General features: G+C 41.9%; 1 protein-coding gene and 1 long non-coding RNA gene across 7 annotated transcripts in view; one reads left to right on the top strand and one right to left on the bottom strand.

Moving 5' to 3' along the window:
* Positions 1 to 13,956, bottom strand: part of PCDH17 (protocadherin 17) — an 89,986-nt gene extending 76,030 nt beyond the window's left edge. For 3 of the 5 annotated variants that reach the window (XM_033086793.2, XM_033086814.2, XM_033086818.2), the window contains exons 1-2: positions 13,372 to 13,956; positions 8,606 to 12,104 (exon numbers count right to left, since the gene is read on the bottom strand). In XM_033086793.2, coding sequence (XP_032942684.1) covers positions 8,606 to 11,233 — 2,628 coding nt within the window. In that variant the 5' untranslated portion in view covers positions 11,234 to 12,104; positions 13,372 to 13,956. The remainder of the gene's footprint in view (positions 1 to 8,605; positions 12,105 to 13,371) is intronic. The other 2 variants (XM_033086800.2, XM_033086806.2) reach the window with 2 other exon arrangements.
* Positions 13,957 to 14,623: 667 nt separating this feature from the next.
* LOC116993052 lies at positions 14,624 to 19,023 on the top strand. Of its 2 annotated transcripts, none has more exons than XR_004417174.1 (2): positions 14,624 to 14,769; positions 16,184 to 19,023. It is a non-coding gene; the product is annotated as an uncharacterized LOC116993052 (long non-coding RNA). The 2 variants fall into 2 exon arrangements; XR_004417173.1 differs by having other exon boundaries at positions 15,045 to 19,023.
* Positions 19,024 to 19,313: the final 290 nt, after the last annotated feature.

Here is a 19,313-nt window from a genome sequence, read left to right as displayed (position 1 = left end):
TCATTTTCCCATAATTATGTGGTTTAACTGCCTGATTTTTTTTGTTTTAATAAATATATGCACATGCACTGATCATATTCAACAGTATTATGCTGGATGCTCAATGAACTGTAAGAGCCATTTCAATATAATAAAACTGCCTGGAAGCGTTCCAGGGAAAGGACTGGAAATAGGAGTAATGACAGTGTCACTAGAACTAGTACAGGCAATACACACGTCATACACAGATCAGTGCATGGTCTGAACCACCTCTGCAAATAACTCTGCAAGACTATCACTGCAAGAACCTACAATGCATTGATCAGAGGTCTCACCCACACAGTTGAAATTATGCATTTGCATCTCATGACAAGACTTTTCCTTTCCCCTTTGGAGCTCTCTTTTGGCAGGCCACAGACACTGCTACACAAAGCCACCCAGCAGGGAACAGGATGAGATTAGGAACTTTTCTGTTACGGGTTAAAGTTTTTTATGAATGTGAGAAACTCTGATCATATGCCACAAGGCCAGTAGAAAGGTCCATGGCTAAAGTCAAATATCTTAATTTAAAGGACTTAGCATGCCTAGGTGGCTAATATCTTATTATATTGAAAATAGACCAGTATGAGACTGATTGTCTTGAGGACTGGAAAAGGAGATATCCCCTCAGTGAACCAAAGTGAGATACAAATTTACCTTTATGCTCTTCCTCTGTAAAAATAATACTAATAATTGGCTGGGGCTATGCAGTTTTGTCTTTATATGCAGAGGACCTCCTCAGCTTTGAGGACTGAAAAATAACTGATCTCATGTCAAGTAAGAGGATGAATTGATCTAACCTTTCTATACAGGTAATATCACTACCTGGTAGAAGCAAAACAGTAGGAGAAAGAGATTATTCTTGTGTGACCTTATTAACAAGGAACTGTATCAGCAACCTTTGGGATTTAGCTAAAAAATATATGACTGCTCAAGAAGGTTATTTAAAGCACTGTCTAATATTGTAATTAACAGGGACATTTGTAAGAATTTGCTTGTTCTTGAATGTATTACTTAATACTGAATATTTTATCTAAAATTCTTTATAATTTACTTTTTTTTCTTTCTTATAAGATTTACAGTAATTAATCCAGAATTTTCTTCTGCTTGAAAAAAAAAAAAGGCCACAGCAGACTGAAAAACAAAGGTTACACTATGACAAATAGATTAATAGAGCTTAGAATGCACCCTGGATAAGAATTATGGCAGTTGCACATTACTCTGTTTCATCTCATCAGCAAAAGCAGAGATTAGTTAATAACCTAGCTGTCTCCTTAAAAACTTAACAAATAAAACACTTAAATTCAAGGAACTTTTTTCCCAAGTCATTTTGCCACTCTTTTCCTAGTACCTTTTTTCTATTTCTTTTCTTTTCCCTATTTTTTCTATTAAGGCAAGAGCCAGCAGTCCCCTGAGAGTTTTACTTGTTTCCTGTATTTTTGAACCCTTTAGCATTAATTTTACCACTTCTCTTACAGCTGAAGTAGCCATACAATTGAAAGCATAAAGCTTTCAGGCTATCTGCTGCAAAAATTTGTCCCAAGTGCTCTACACTGACCTTTTGGCATCAGAGGATTGCTTCTGTATTTTAAAGATAAAAACAGAGCTGTGTTTCTGCTCTGGTCTACAAATCCTTGTTTAAGTTCTCATCACTGAGGTTTTTTACCTATTGGAAAACATTAATACTAGTGTCAAAATGTCTTTTCTTCATACATGCAGGTACTTCTCAGGCTTGAAGAAGGATCTGAGGAATTCTGCCATGCAACATAGATGTTTTCTTCAGGGAAAAAAAAAACCAACCAACCAACCAAAATCCAAAAAAAACCAATCCACATACATTCACTTTTTGTATGTAGAATGAGTGCCTTGCATGGCAAAATCTAAAAATTAACTAGATTTAACTTGAAACTTTTAATTTTTGTAGAAACAATGAAAGAAAGAAAAATTAGGAATGATACTTAGAAACATACACATAAATATTATCTGGTATGTTAATGCTTCCCGGGAAGAAAGGTAGCAAAGAGAAAGAAAAAAGTGCTCGGGAAAAAAGACAAAAGGAATACTATTTTTTAAAAAATAAAATCCCAGTTGGTTCACATGCAAATGTTGTGACTTGGGAGGAATTTTTTTAACAACACTTTTGTCTTATCAGAGAAACCAGACTGTATCTATTCTTTCTTAATACCAAGTAATATTTGTGAATATTTAAAGCATACCTATTGCTAATTTTCCATGTAAAAATATTTGCTGAATTTTAACAATGATGCTGTATCATTCACAGTTTCAAAAGTATAGGAAAATGTGGTAAAATATGTTCAGCAGTATATTCAATGGGGTATTTGATTTCTTTTCCACTGTACACCTGATTATGCCACGTTAACCATCAGACTTGATCGTCCTAGAAGTATTGCCCAACCTAAACCATTCTATGATTCTGTGTTACAATTCCCATTATAGTTACAAAAACATCTAAATTCCAGTCTCCTTAATCATCCATCATGCTTGTAAAGATGCTGCAAGAAAAAAAATCATGAAAACCTCAAACCTCAGAATGAAGAACCCAATCATACTATTCTTAGCTGCATTCCATAGAGATCTTTGTCACAATTCACTCTTGAACCACTAAAATCACTTAAGTCAAAATTATGCTATTGACTGAATTATGAGTAAAAACAGGCCTTTTCATCAACATAGGTAAGCATAATAGAAACTTGAGAAAACATGTTGTTAAAGGTAATTCCTCAAAAGATTGATCAGTCATTGAAATTGCACTGGAAATCACAAATTTATAGGGATTTTTCCATGTAAGTTTAGGTACTGACAGTGAACACAAAGATTCAGAAAGCTCAGACAACTTCAAGAGAAGTTGAGAGCTGTGACAGTCAATCTTGCAAAACTTGTTTCATATATTTTATAAAACAGCAAGTTCTACAGAGATATTATTCTTAATTTTTTGTTAGCGAGAATTTCTGTTCTACAAAGACGGTTTTCTTTTTCATAATATTTATATTCCAGTTTAGACTCCTCAATTGTTTTTTCTCTATAATTTTTATGTTCTTTATTAGAGCTCTTCATCTTGGAAAGTTCTTTAGATTTCAAATGGACTTTTACATCAAGAATGATCCTTTAAAAATAATAGTACTATAGATATCACCAGCAAGGAACTCAAAATCAAGACTAGAACAGATGTAACACAAAAAAGAAGTTCAATTCTGCTTCCTTTTTTCTATTTCAGCAGCCAGTGCAGATGCCACAGTGAGTGGAGTGTTGCCAGATCTGGTCCTAAAATGTATGTGTTTTGTGTAACTGTACTATGCAGTGCATCTTCACAAAAGAAATTAAATAAAGCTTCATGGAAACATAGGAAAGGTGTTGTCCTGAAATTCTTACATAGTCAATTCTAGGATGGACTTCATCCAGTGAATGAAACTAAAGATGCAGAACAATGGAACACAAAAACAGGCTGTACACAAAACTGCGGACTGTATTTACACAATGCAAGCATTCAGAGGAGTTATTTTGCAAGACATCTAGCCTTGTAAAACACTGTTAAAGCTACAATAATGATACCTAGGCAGATAGTTCAAGGGCTGAATCTCACAACTTAGTGTCTTTAGATACAGCCCTAGAATATGCAGCTGTGAATCTTTGGAATATACAGAGTACAAACTGCAAACTTGCAAATGTTTAGAACTGCTCTAGTATCCTCTTGATGCAAAATGTTACCTTGTACTAGTTCTAGTGAGAACAGAAAATAGTACTCCTCAGTTGAAGAATGAAATACAAAAAACCAAAACATTATACCTCTGTTTTCAGATAGGAATTTAAATCACTGAAGATGAATGCAGCTTCTGTGATGAAAGCTGCTTCCCCTTACATGCTGCAGCTTCAAATATCTTTTTGTAATCTTAAAATTTCTGAACAGAAGTTTCTCAAAGTATGAAATAACATATTTAAAGCACTAATATGGTTAATTTTTTTATTTCCCTTGAAGACTCTATCTTCTTAGGTACTACCAGACACCTGACGACGAAGTTGCACTGGGACATGACATTAATCTACTGATACATCATAAACATCAGGTGCCTGAAGTATGAAGAATGATCTGTACTTTATCTTGAACTGCTGTGGGAGTGCCTGGTACATCAGATACAGAGATTCCCAGCTTGAGAGCTTCTTTCAGCACAGTCATTCATTTTTAGCTGTTGTTTAACAAAAGCTGTGACCGCATCTTTTTTTATTTACACCCACCTTATTCCTGATACATTGACAAAATCCCCCAATTCACCACAAGTATAGCAATAAATAATCTCTAGGATGAACGACACTACTTGCATATTGCAGATAGTTTTCTACACTATTTATATGTCACTTTGAGGAATCTATTTCTGAAACATACTTGTGTAAAGAAACTATTTGTTTTCTTTTATCTATCCACTCTTACCTATTGGAAATCTGCAAGAATAAGCTGTGACTTGTTCACACAGGGAAAGGCAAACTGACTAACTCAGAATTTTGGTAGGAGAGATACATATATGTGTATGTTAGTACATTGTTTTTTCTGATGTCTGCACTTCAAAATAAAGCAAAGTTCTGTTTCTTTTAGTCAAGTGAGCAGGTCACCAGAATGAGATGAACCAAATTTGCCCAGTAGTCTTTAAGGTCTAGAGTGAACTAGAAATCTTCTTTCAGCCATGTTGATTTCCATTTTCTCCTGCTTTCCCTCTCCCCAATAAAAATTAATAGTTTGGATCTAAAGTGGTTTAAAGGTCACATGTAATTTTGACCCCAGCAATGAGAATTGAACAGCACTGCCCTATATTTAAATATTTTTAACAGACTTTTGTTTGAAAGCACTGTTTCTAAAGTATCTTTAGAAAATGATTGCTGAAGTTAAGAACAATGAATCATGCTAAAGTGTAGATGTGTAATTTCCCAGTATGTTACTAATATATACACTGTTCTCAATACACATCAATCTCAGGTGCATATCAAATCACAAATGGTCAATCTTCAGTGGACATAAGAACTTGCAATTCTCTTGCACCAATAAAAGCTGAATGTGTGCAGCATCCTTGTCCATCCACCCAACATTTTATACATTTATGTATGTATGCATGTTTAAATTATTTACCTTTTATGGTACTGAAGAACTTCATTGACTCATATATAAGTAACACATGCAACTGTGGTACATTGGTGGATGCTGCAAAGTAGTGAGGAAACACACAAGCTGTCAAATTGTGTGATTAGTGTGCAACAAAAGTCACTTAAAGAGAGGCAAGATTACACCACTCTTACCCATGTCAGGAAGTATTTCATTCAACTGCTGGTCCTTTTGGGTCAGCCTGAAACCCCTAGTCACTAAGTAACACTTTACTCCACACGTATTTTTTGATGCAAATTGGGCTATCTGTAGAGTAAAATACTATTCATGAGAAATAAGGGAACCATAAGGTCCATTGGCTTCACTAGGTCTTACTAGTAAGTGAAAGGAAAGAAAATATTATGCACTCCTAATAAGAGTGAGAAAATTTGTATCTTACTGAGAAAGAAATTATTTATTTGTTATTAAATATTTATAGAATCAATTGGATGTACTAAGTAATAATATAATATTTAGCATGTATATAGAGGATTGTGCCATTAAACAGCTGCTGAGAAAATGAGAAAGAAGAAATGCAGTTCCATTGTATGAATTACATAGGATGGGATCATCAAGTTTCAAAATATATCTGTAAAAACTAATGGGAACATTTGTTAGACAACCCTTACACAATTGTTTACCTTCCCCTTACTGAGGTACTGAAGAAAACTGCTTAACTGGGGTGATTAACTAAAAGAGATGATAAAGCAGCTGGATATTGTGTCTTTTTTTTTTTTCCACTGCCTACACCTTTTATCCCTAACTGTGTAATTTACATATGCAGACACAGGTTTCTTGGAGTGATTAAAGATATAGTAGATCCAGAGAGAGGGCTGATCCTTTATTCTTTCTCCTTAAGTCTGCAGTTTAAATTTTACATGAGGTAGAAGTACAGGACCAGACATAAAGTAGTGCCTACATTCTAAATGCAAATTTTATCTAAAATTTACTCCAGAGATGTGAAGATGGAGAATACAAAATGTATTTTAGTAATGCAAAAAGTACAGTGAAGAGGATCAATTTTCCCCTCCAGCTACTTTTAATCTGAGGCTTTTCTTAATAGAAACCAACTACACTGTTCCTTACTGTGTCTGTTTTGCCAATACAACTACAAAATATAGTATCAATAAATATGTTTGAACAGGTTTGCACACTAGGTAAAACCGAGTGTTTTCTAATCTACTGTCTGGACCATGCAAACCCCCAAAACACTCTGTGCAGATAATGAGGGAAAACAAGACCAGCTTTAGATATACCAGTATATGTTATGAGGAGTTTCAGTTATATTTTCCACAGCTGTCATAATCAAACCTCTTATAGAAACCACAACACACTTTTTAAGGGAGGAAATTCCTCTTTTAGCTTTATATAGATTTCAGGAAAAAAAAAAAAATCATGATTGATTTTATACAGTGAACACTGTAAGAAAGAAGGAATCATATTTTCCATAGGGATTTTATACTACAATTGAAACTTTACTATTCAGTAGCATCAATACATTAATTAATCGCTTTATATAGACATTACATGGTTGGAGGAAAGTATAATTTTCTGTCTTTTAGTAACTATTACACTCGGCAGTAGGAAAAATGTGGAGTGTTTCTTTTTTTAGCTTTCTGACAACTTCATTTTACAATAAAAAAAAAGTTGACATCACTTAAACAAGTGTCATGGAAAGCTATTTGTTTTTTAAAGCATGAATAATAAATCAAATTATCTCCGGTTGTGCCCTAACCTAAACTCTTTCCTAAAGCGTCACTTTTTGTTAAAATCAATTTCAGATTTGAAGTCTTGCTCTTCTCACCTAATTGATAAAAACACAAATTCATGATAGGCATAAAATGAAATTGTTTCTGTGACACAACTCAATAGTTGCTTGAGGATTACTTTACAGTGACCTTGTACAGGCAGCCTTTTATTTTTTTTCCCCCAGTTATAGATGTTCCATTTCCAGATCATCGGTTACTTGAATTTTGGTTCTTTAAACTGCCAATTACCATTGGCCATTTCTATTCCATTTAAAATATTAGATACAGCTGGCAAGTAGAACATTTGGTGTTCACAGATCACAGGACATGATAACTCCAAGGTATTATGAATCTTCTTCAGGTACATCAAATGACTACAGTGCAACTTCTTTCCCACTAGCTCCGTACACAAAATGAGTCTCTGTCACTTCTGATACACTCAGCTCATTCCCCTATGACTCAGAACAGCATATCAGGAGAACCACAGGATAAAACAGATATGACATTTCAAATATATTTAATAGTCATTATCCAGAGCCTGCTTTCAATCTGAACGTTAAAAATCACTTTGGAACATACCTGTAGTGTTTGAACATTAAGCTGCATTAATCATGAAGTAATACTTTAAATTAAATCAACTGGAGCCAATTTCTGCCCTCACCTTCACTCTGCAAGTTCACTGCTCTGAAATAAATCTTCTGAGTTTGGACTTTAAACTACCTGCTAAAAATTAAGTCATTCTTTGATTAGTACCCTATATCCAATGGTCTAAATTCTGGCATTTCTCACATTCACAAAAGTCAGTAGAGGACAGCGTGGATATAATTACCAGCAAAATGCAGCCCAGCTACAATTTCTAAATGAGCTCTGGTAGAAGACAGAGTGTGTAAGTCTTTCACTATAAAGCAATCATCAATGTTGACTCAGGCTACTGGAAATCTGACTAGGTGTTTTTGCTGGTTTATGACAGGATGTGAGTTTTGTTAACATTTGGAGTTAGGAGGGAGTCACCACATACATTTTCTTTCTATTTGACTAAGCAGAATTTTCAGAACTGGAATTTTAGTTGTTTATGGGGAGAGGAGGAGGCAATGGGGCCCCAATGATACTGTCAAAAAATATATTTATGGATATATACTCTGAAGAAGAAAATTTTAAAAAATTAAAACATATGTCTTAGAACGATTGCTCATATTTATGTACAAGATTGGAGGGCTATAACACACTGTTGCAATAGATGTCCTCAGTGTGCAGTTTCTTCCCTGTCCTGTTAGTTACTGCAGGTGGTATGACCACTTTAGAAATGCCCTCCCTCTTCTCCACCCCAAACCAAAGAGAAATGAAACCTGTGGAAGTGCCCACCTCTGTCTCACAGTCTCCTGGGAAAATACCCCATCATGCCTCAAATGAACTAAATGGCTGACCACACTCTCACATGCACCTCTTTGGCACTGCCATAATTCTGTCTGTGTTTCAGTGGGCATTTTCTTTTGAATCACGTGGGAAACATCAATGTGACAGTGGAACCAGACCCACCAGATGTGGTCTGGTTCCACTTTCATTAAGTCCATCTCTCTTTAGTGACTTATGTTGGTCCCTTCAGTGGTGCCTTACAGTAGATTGCACTGCAGACAAAAGGGAAAGTTAAACCAGTGTCTAAAGCGAGGTCCAGGGTATTCTAAAAGTCTCCTACCTGAATTATGGACATCCGGCTCGGGGGAGCCTCGCTGGCGTTAGTCCCTTGCCCTGTGAAGCTGGTGTGGCAGCCCACATGTCCCTGGGGTACAGTCAGGTTGTTGGAGGCGGGCTTCAGGTACATCACCTCAGACCTGGGAGAGCTGAGGGGCAGGCGGGTCTGGTAGTCAAAGTACATGGGTGAGGTGGCCAGGGATGGGCTGCTCACCACGTTCATGACATTGAGGGGACCCCGGCTGTCCTCGCCCTCACTGGGCACCAGCATAATGTCATTCTTGCTGATCTTCTTCTTCTTGCCCTTGCCCCCTCCACTGCCACTGCCTCCTCCTCCCCCGCCACTGCCTCCCCCTCCTCCCAGCTGAGGGTGGCTATACTCGGCAATGCGACAATTATAGGTGCGGATCTCCTTGTTCTCTCGCTTGCACTTCACAGCAATAGTGATCATGGCAGCCAGCAAGATGATGGAGACAGTGCTCAGTGTCACAATTAGCGGCAGTGACAAGTCCCAGTGTGGCCGCCGATGCTGCTCGCCATTCACCTGCGGCTCGCCAGCCTCGGGCAGGGGCCCTGCCAAGGCCCTGACTATGAGCTTGGCCACAGCAGAGAGGCTGGGCTTGCCATGGTCACTGACTTTTACCACCAGTTCAGCCACAGGGCTGAGCTCCTCCCAGTAGGGGTGCAAGGTGCGTATCTCACCACTAGTGGGGTCCATCTCAAAGAGATGCTCCTCGTTGCCTTCCACGATCTCATACGTGAGGCGCCCACTCTCCCCAAAGTCACTGTCCAGGGCACGGACGGTGCCCACGGGGTAGCCCACCCCAGCATTGCGCGGCACCTGCAGCTCAGCAGTGTCATTGATGAGGGCAGGCAGGACAATGAGAGGTGCATTATCGTTGACGTCGAGCACGGTGACGCGCACTGTGGCATTGCTTTCACGGTGGGGTGAACCCGAGTCTTTGGCCAGCACGCGGAACTCAAAGTGCTTTGTCTGCTCATAATTGAAGCTCCTCAGGGCATAAATAGCACCATTTGTGGGGTTGACAGAGACATAGGTGTAGATGGAGACATCTCCCACATGCCCAGGCAGAATGGAGTAAGACACCGTCCCATTTTGTCCCAAGTCAGGATCCTGGGCCAAGACTGAGCCCAGGTACTCTCCAGGGATGTTGTTCTCAGGCACCTGTAAAACGTAAAGATTCTTGCTGAAACGGGGAGGGTTGTCGTTCTCGTCAAGGATCCGGACAGAAAATGACTTGGTGGAGTTAAGTGGGGGATTGCCCCCATCACGTGCCACAATGGTCACATTGTACTCGTCCTGTGCCTCACGGTCCAGGGGTCGGTCAGTGACCACAGTGTAGAAGTTGTCATAGTTCTCCTCCAGGGTGAAAGGAACGGCACCGGGCCCACCACCACCACCCAGCACCCGACACTGGAGCTGCCCGTTCTTGCCTGAGTCACGGTCGGTGACCCGCACCAGGGCAATGACAGTGCCTGGTGGGGCAGCCTCACTCAGAGCTCCCTGGCGAACGGAGACAAAGCCGATGGTGGGAGCATTGTCATTGCGGTCGATGAGGCGGACAGTGACCTTGCAGTGAGCAGGGATGGGATTGGGCCCCAGGTCCCGAGCTTGGACATCAATCTCAATGAGGCCACTCTCCTCATAGTCCAGGTTGCCCTTGACACGGATGAGGCCACTCTGTGGGTCAATGCTAAACAGGTCACGGACGCGCTCAGGTGCGTAGCCACTGAAGGAGTAGAGTACCTCTCCATTGGTGCCCTCATCAGCATCAGTGGCATTGAGGTCAATGACTGCCGTGCCTAGTGGTGCGTTCTCTGGTAGCTCTACCACATAAGAGGCTGCCTCAAAGATGGGGCTGTTGTCATTGGAGTCAATGAGGCGCACATTGATCTGCACTGTCCCTGAGCGTGGTGGGTCACCTCCGTCCAGTGCTGTCAGCACCAGGGTGTGGTGACTCTGTTCCTCACGGTCTAATGGCTTCTGGATGACCAGCTCTGGAAACTTTGTGCCATCACCACGGGACTTCACATCGAGGGAGAAGAGGCCGTAGTCATCACGAGTGAGCAGGTAGGTGCGCAGACCATTGTCCCCAGCGTCTGGGTCGTGGGCGCTGGTGAGGGGGAAGCGGGTGCCTGGTGCAGCATTTTCGGAGATGTCCATGTCCACTTGGTCAGAGGGGAATGATGGTGCGTTGTCATTCAGGTCCTGAATCTCCACTTTGATCATGCAGATCTCCTGGTCATTGGCGAATACCTCGAGGGACAGCTGGCACTTGGCGCTGCGCCGGCACAGTGCTTCACGGTCAATGCGCTGCTTGGTGTAGAGCAGCCCGCTCTCCCCGTCCACGTCCAGGAGGTGCGGGGCTGAATTCTCCAGCACCCGGAAGGTGGACTTGGGGCCGCGGCTGCCGCCGGGGCCGCCACTGGGAACGCCACGCTCCGCGGGCAGCATCCCGCCTCCCGCCGCGCCTGCCGCCAGCCGCGCATCGCGCCCGATGTTCCCGATGACCGTGCCTGCTCCCTGCTCCTCCGGCACCGAGTAATTCAGGTTCTTCAGCGACAGGGCGGGAGCCCAGCAGAAGAAGAAGCAACAAATGGAAAGGTACATCCCCGAGCAGGGGTGGGGGCGGCAGGAGCAGCAGTGACGACCAGGGTTGTCCCCGTCCTCTTTGCCTCCTGCGCTGGGGTTGTTCTTCCTCCTCTGACGGCTCTTTTTTTCCTTCCTTTTTGGTTTTGAATTTTTTTTTTCCCTTCTCTTTCCCCACCCCTGTATTTCAAGTTCCTGAACCTGTTGCTCTAAAACATCTGCAGAGACACAGGATGAGAGGCAGCAAATAGACCATGTAGCTCAGAGGGAGGGAGCAGCCGGGGGGGTCAGGGGAGGGGAGGGAGCACCTTCGGCAGCGTTTCAGCAAGAGCTTGCCGTGCTTGCAGTTCCCTCGCAGTTACTTCGTCTGTCCAACTTCGGCAGTGGGAGGGTTTCAAAAATCAGAAAATTTGCAAAAGATCTTCTCCGCCGGCCAGGTGATGTGTTCCCGGTCCTTGAATCCCCGCAGATGTACAAAGAATAATAAAAATAATAATAAAAAACCGGCGGCAGTGGTAGTTTTACTAAAAACTATCAGAAATATTTTTTAAATCTGTGTATTGATATATACATAGGAAAAGGGGGTGGTCACAGGTCTGCAGCAGAGGTAAAAAAGCTTATTTGCTACTCATCGCTTGTGATACGACTGATGGAGTGGAGGGTTAGGAGAAAGACAGAAGGGAAAAAAAAAGTCTCAGCTTGTTGTTGCAGCCTTCTTCGTGTGCAGTGAGCGGCAGTGAAATGTCTGATTGCACCGCGGGGTTGTTGGTTTTCAGGGAGTGTTTTGCTGCATTTAGAGATCTAATCTTGCATTGCTTGCGGCGGAGAGCTGCATCTCGCTGCCGTCGGTATTTCCCCCCTCTCTGTCTCGTACACCCTGGGTCACTGTTTCCTTCCCGAATCAGAGGGAGAGGGAACGAGAGGGAATGAGGATTGCAGGGCAAGAGGGAAAAACAAAATACATTAAAAAAAAAAAAAAACAAACAAAAAAACAAAACCCAGACCAACCCCCAGCAAAAACTAGTGCTTGGATTTATAGCTTCCTTTCTCTCCCTCTACTACCAGCCTCCCACCCGTCATTTTGGGGTGAAAAAATTAAGAAACCCAGCAGCTGACCTTCATCACTAGCAGTAAATATATATTTTGAGAGAAAGCTCAGACCGTGCCCAATCAGCAGCACTCTTGGGTTTCTTTAAGACAGGCCAGTAGCCGCCGCCACCACCACATCCTTTCTCTCCGTGTATATATGCGTGTGTGCGTATGCGTGTCTGAGGAGCTGCACTTTTCTCGATGCAGTTTAAATCCAGTTTGCTTTTCTCTCCAGCCGAGAGGAAAGCAACAGGCAACCCATGGCTGGACGCATGTATTAAAAAAAAAAAAAAAAAGCAAGGAAGGGGGTGGGAGGGCGGGGGGGAAGAAAGAAAAGCCACCACACACACACACACACTCTCTCTCTCTTAGTCTCTCGCTAAAAGGGAAACAGTCTCTGTATTCACAGGGCTGCGCTATCAAGTGCCTCTCTTTTCTTTCTATTCAGTGTCTCCTTCCAATGACACTGCCGCCTAGTCCTCTTCATTTAGGGGAGGGGAGAAGAAGAGGGAAAACAATCCTGGCAATGAATAAAGTGGGAGATCTTTTAATCTATTAATTCGCTTATATTAAAACCTATGCAGTTCCGCGATCAGTGTGATGCATTTTTTGCAGTCCTTTCAAAGCTTTAACAGTCTCTCGGAGCATCTTAGTACAGGGGAGAAGAGCGGCAGCAACGCCAGATGCGTTCCCCCCCGCTGATATACACCTTTCCTAGCGATACGGTGTATAGGTAAATACTGGGGAAGGGTAGCGAGATTTTGTTTCAGGTTCTTTTAACAACCTGAAATAAATGAATGTTAAATCCAGAAATGCAGGTATTTCAATCTGCTTGGATGAGTCAGATCCAGCGGAACAAATCACATTCACTATCGCCTCATGTTCCTCCCTTCACAGACATTAGTTGCAGCTTCTTCCTAACGCTTCCCTGACTCACTCTATAGAGAGGAAAAAAAAAAAAAAAATCAGATTTATATTTTGGAGAGGGAGGAGGGAAGGAAAAAAAAAAAAAAAAAAAAAAAAAAAAGGAGAAGGTGGGGGTGTCGGATCCAGCTACACTTTTACTATACCTCTTTCTCCAGGAGACTGAGGATCAGGAAAACAAGGCTGTTATCCACTCACTGGCACAGAGGCGCGTCTGTCTCCTGCTTTGCTGAGTGTTTTTAACCACCTTTCCTCAGTGTTATGTGTGAAATAAATCAGAGATCTTTCACATTAAAAGGAAAAACAAAAAGGCAATAAAAACATAGGTTTCCAATACATAGCTCACAGATCTAGTTCCGAGTCTCAGTTCTGCACTGTTTTTTTCTCCTTTATTTGAGTCCGGACCCAAAGTACACAGTTAATTCTGCAACGTGTGGCAGGGAGGCTTTCAAACGCAAAAGAAGAAAAAGAAAATAATCTTCTCTGCCTCATTGATGGGTGGCCCCTTGCAAACAGACGGTCGCCAGTCTTAGCCAGGCAGCACGCGGAGCGAACGCCGATCCCCGATAAACCAGATCCATTTCACCAGCCGCCCGCAGGTAAGCGGAGAATTCAGTGAAAATTCAACAGTTGGAGCCGCGCTCTGCCTCGCTCGCTCTCTCTCTCCCTCTCCCCCCCTCCTCGCCTCCCTCACTGCAGCACTCGCGGGGCCGCCGCGCCGCGCTCGCCCAGCGCCGCTCGCCGACTGCCTCTATTCACCTCACGCCGCGGCTTAAACATTGATACGGATTCCCCGCCAGCCAATCGGCGGCGGCGGCGCCGGCCGGCCCCGGCGCGGCCCGGCCAATGGGAGGCGGCGGGGGGCGGGGCCGCGGTGGGCGCTGGGTGTCATTGATTAGATCGGCTCGGAGGGGGACGCGGGGCGCGCGAGCGGCTCGCGCGGGTTGCGGTGTCTGGCCGCTCGCGCACCGCAGCGCCGCGCCCCCGGCCGCCCCCGGCCCTCGCCGCTCCCTCACCCTCACCTCTGCCTCCCCCCTGCCTCCCCGCCCCCCTCATTTATTTATTTCTAAGGCATGCTAACAAGTCCTCCGCGCTGGCGGGCGGGGAAGCAGGGGGGTACGCGACGCCCCCGAACTCGCCCAAAGCACTGCGAGGGCGAGGACTTGACTCCTCCGCACGGTCCCAGAGTGACCGCCGGCCCGGGGATGCGCGGCGAGAGAAGGGCGGTGTGGGTGGGGGGACACCCCCCGCCCCGCCGCCTCCGCCCCGGCCCTGCGGAGCCGCCCCGAGCGGGTCTCGCCCGCCCCGAGGGGCAGCTCCCGAGGGCGGGAGCGCATCCCGTGCCCGCGGGGAGCGGGGCGGAGGCGGCCACGCCGTGAGGGGCCGGGGGCCGCCGCAGCGCCCACCCCGGCGCGCAAGGGAGGCTCCCGGCCGGGGGCGGAGGCGGGGGGAGCACTGAGGCTGGAAAGGTGCGTGCTCGGATTGCCGGAGGGCCGCTCTCGACCCGTGCGTTCGGAAATGAAGCTGCCATTTGTGACGAGCGTGTAAGTAGCAACAATCATTTAGGGGGAAAGGAGAAAGAAAAAAAAGGAAAAAAATAGATATAAATTTTAAAAAAGGAAGAAAAGAAACTCTACAGCACTTACAAGACGCTTCTGAATTATTTTTGGAGCGTCTCTTAAAAGAGTCAATTAAGGCAGTTGCTCGTTTGCCTTGCTCATTAGGATAGCCTTCAGCCCTGAGTTATTATGTCCATATATATAATTTGACTTGGAAAAAGTCTTGCAGATTTATAAATTCAAATGAGTGTTCTTTCCAGACTCATCTTCCCGTCCTGAGGACCTCTTTGTAGCTGTGAAACGGATAGTTTGCCGTCCAGAGCGAGTGTGCTGGTAGCCGTTGTAGAACTAATGCCGTGTTAAAATTCAGTGTATAAATGAAGTATACATACATTAGTGGCAGCAGAAAACCACTACTCTCAGCCGAGCCAACTTTCTGTGTGAGAGCAACGGACAGATGAAATAAAGGATGTGTTTACAAAATGGGCTTTGCTTTCTGCATGAGGGCTTCAGATTGGCTGAGGGAATTTGGCGTATTCGGCTAAGTCACGTATTTGGAGAAGTTCCCTGTAAAAACAGCACAGTATTAAAAGTGGAACAAACACCAGCGTAAGCCCCTGAGCTATCGGGAGATCTCGTTTGACTGCAACTTGAGTCTTCTGCTTTGCTCCCCTTATTCTGCAGTGTATGCCAAGCCTTCAGGATGTCTCAGGATATCCAGAGATTTTTCCACGCCAGTTCTGCTAATTGAGGTGGGGGGGAAAGGGTCATTGCACTTATGTAATGGCTCCCTCTAGCGTGCCAGAGATGCTGCTGCATTTGGGGTATATCCCATGTGCGTGCATCCTGTGGGGCGTGTGTGCGCGTGTTTGTATACATACATACTCTGGGCTATACACTGTGCCTAAGTGTGTACACGTGTGGTAACTCTAGCTTCCTTTCAGAGCATGAAAGCATCAGCAGGAATAAAAAAAAAAAAAATAAAATGCTTTGTATTACATTAGCATGTAATATGTAATACATTTCTGACAGTGTTTCTCATGTTTAGTTTTAAAAACATCCTCGAAACCCAGGATGAATTGTACTTTTTTTTTTCTTTTTCTTTTTTTTTCTTTTTCTTTTTCTTTTCCTTTTTCTTTTTTATTTTTTTTTTTTTAGGAGGGTAGCGTCTTTTTTTTCCTCCAGCCTAGTGAGTACCTTTTTTTTTTTTTATATGACTCAGCACTGCACAATAAATACTCTGACTCCACAATCAGTTCAATACATTTGAGGGCACTCTGCAGTTTGTAAAACAAGTACTCGGGACTCTGAATTAAGGGGAAAAACTATATAACCCTTTATACAAGTAACTGGTGTATTTGCTTGTAAAATCTGTCTTTTTTTATCAAACATCTTGCAGCTTACAAGAATCCATTGATACCAACGACATGCATGGAATACTTAGAGGAAAAATAAAATCTGAAACACTAGCACTGGATCTTCAAACCTCTGACTGAGTGCCAGGTGATAATGATAAATGAAACTTCTTGCTCTGCAAGTCACTTTGGTTTTGTGGTGTTAAGTTCAGCAGAGCTGCATTTTAATACTCATTCTCAGGTATGGCTGATTATTAATTATTTTTAATGATTTCTTGGAAATCATGCCATCTTGGCATCTTTACAAATTGGGGCTCTTAAACCCAATGGAGACGTAGATGCCTAACTGGAAAAATACATTAAAAAATCTTGCCTATATTTAAAAACATACAGGCTGATGTTTGTTGCATCAGCCAGTTTATGACAACAAAATGGCATTTATTGATTTTGGTCCACCTGTGCAAGTAATGAATATTTTATTAGTTGGATGATTTTACAGTATATCTGTAATACTTTTTTGTGAATTTTTAGCACACATTACATATTTGTAATGGCATCATAATTTCAATGATGTTAATACAAATGAATTCAAATAATACCTATATGTTGTGCCACGTCACTATATGTTGAAAATATAGTTTGTATTTATTGCTGAAAAAACAAACAAAAAAGAAAACAAAATAAATAAGTTCTTATTGACAGCTTGGAGAGAAAGCTGGACTGTGGAGAAGCTAATACATAGAAAAAACACAAATCCTTAGTAATAGAAATACGCATATAGAAGACTTGCACTGTCTGCCAAATCAAGAAAAGCACATCAAATACTCTATAGGACAAGCTCAACAGAGGAGCAAAGTCAAATATAATAGTCCTAACAATTTACTATGTATGGAGTTTGGAATGCTACTTTTCAATACTACAAGTATGTGTTTATTGGAAGCTATATTTTGATGTTAACCAAAATAACAAGTAGTAACAGGACACATTTCCAAACATTTTTAAATTGATTTGTTGAAAACATAACACAACAGTATTCAGCCTTTTTCTGTGAAGTGTTCATAATTTAATCTAGTACTTTATTATTCTGTCTTTAGCAGAGACAGGTAAACCTTTCTTCTTTCAAAAAATAAAAAAGGAAATAAATAAGAAATACCCTCAGTCAGAAGTGTTGAAATGAAAATCTGTTGTCTGGGTGTGGAGGGTGCTTAAGCATAGCACAGAAGTCTCAGAATAAATAATCCCAATAATCCCTAAAAAACTAAAAGAAAGCAGAGAGGAAAGGAAAAGATCGATATAGTTAAATGTCAAGGTTCGGTATTTAAGTTATTTGAACCTAAAATGTATCATTGGGAAAGCCCAAATCCAATCAGCTCAGGAACAATAGAAAGAAGTAAAATTAGAAAGACCTAGGAGCAAATTTGAGGAACAAAGAATCTCTATATAGGACAATTAGTTACCAGCTTGTAAACAAACATGTGCTTTACCTGTGTGAGGAAACCATGACAAAACTGTCCAGCCTATTATTTAGCCATAGCTATAAAACAAAAAGTACTGCAGAGAAATTATATTTCTGTACTCTAATACTCATAGCAAATAAAGCCATTTCCTCAGGTCAGCTTTATTTTAGTAACAAAGATGGGATGTGGGTGTGTATAAGGTGTCAGTGGTGATATTCTTAAAGAGCAGAAAGCATCTAACTAAGTAGTATTCGTCAAGCATTCTTACAGAATCAGAAAATGAGGTAAATGAACTTAAAAATAAGCAGGCATTAAGATCAGTTACTATGTCTGAGGATTAAAATGTACAAAATCTCTTTCTCTTTTAAAAAGACTAAAGCAGTGATCAATAAATTGTGGTGTGGCAAGATTTATTTTTCATAGCAGTATTATAAAATGGGTTAAAATAGCAATTAAAAATAGTAATTGTATGGTATCTAGAGAAATGTAGGAGAAGTAATGTCCAGAAACTCAATGAAATTGATAAAAACCGTTCCACGGATTTGATTCATCCCATAGTAACAAAGTACAACTTGCATAGACTAAAAGGACGTTCTTTCTGTTTGTTAGTATTGTTTCAAAGTTGTAACAGAACACAGATGAAACCCCTTTTGTTTCTCTGTATGTAAGCAGTTCCATGTCAATTTAATGGTGAGGTCACACCTGCAAGACATGTATAAGAGAGAATTGCTGAGAAAGGGAATACAAAATAACAGGACAGTAGGTAAAGGCAAGAGAGGGTAAGTGTCTGCAAATGATGTTAGTGGGCTAATGGGAGGATAGGACCCAAGAAGAAAGAGGAGTAGGAAAAGGCTGCTGAAGCAGGGCACAGCGCTATTTAAAAAACTTCAGGCAAACAGAATTAGTGAGTAGACTAAGTCTGAAATTCTCACTGAAAGAGTTGATACTTATGGCTTCTGTGTATTATATTATGGTTACAGTTGTATCTGTGTCATTTTGGAAATGCAAATGAACAAACACCCACAAACATTCATTGGGCTTACAGAAAGGGTGAATTTTAGGCCAGACGTTAGGTCTTAGGAGCTGTATTCTTATCTCTCTTTTCAGACACATTATTAAATTATTATTTAGTACAATATACAGAAATACTTTTTGCTTTTTTATTACAGTGAAAAGAGGGTACACTGAGATAAAACCCAGCATGTTTCAAACAGACCAAGAAGCTTTCTTAACGAGTTGTTTTTTTTTTAAAGCAATTTCTTTAAGAGCAATTGAAATACTGAAAACTGGTTTCCTACAGGTGTGTCTTTTAATTTTCCCTCTGCCACTACTACCAGATTCTGCCTGTGTCTGATGGTTGCCCTGCAGCTATGAGTGGCTGGCTGAGAGGAACATGCTGCTGGGCCAGGCAGCAGCTGCCTGGGAAGGTACAACAGCTACCTTTACTTTTCTCAGGGTATCGATTTATGTTGCATACATACCCACTCACTGAAATGAAATTTAAACTAAAACCGCCTTTAAATCACTTGCAAATTTGATTGAAATTGTCCAGTGGCTCACCGGGTTGCTGGACAGAGTGATGAAGAGACAGAGACACTCAGATAATAGTCAAGGGGGCTGGTGTTTTGACTTGCATAGCCTCCTTTAAAAAATGAAAACATTTTAAAATAAAACACTTTAGCCATTTAGTTGTAACATGATGCTGGTGCTGGAGATA

The sequence above is a fragment of the Catharus ustulatus genome, chromosome 2 (genome assembly GCF_009819885.2).
Source record: "Catharus ustulatus isolate bCatUst1 chromosome 2, bCatUst1.pri.v2, whole genome shotgun sequence".
NCBI classification, from domain to species: Eukaryota; Metazoa; Chordata; class Aves; order Passeriformes; family Turdidae; genus Catharus; species Catharus ustulatus.
The sequence above is the reverse complement of the archived record's forward strand: the minus strand, read 5'-3'. Positions and strand labels throughout refer to the sequence as shown.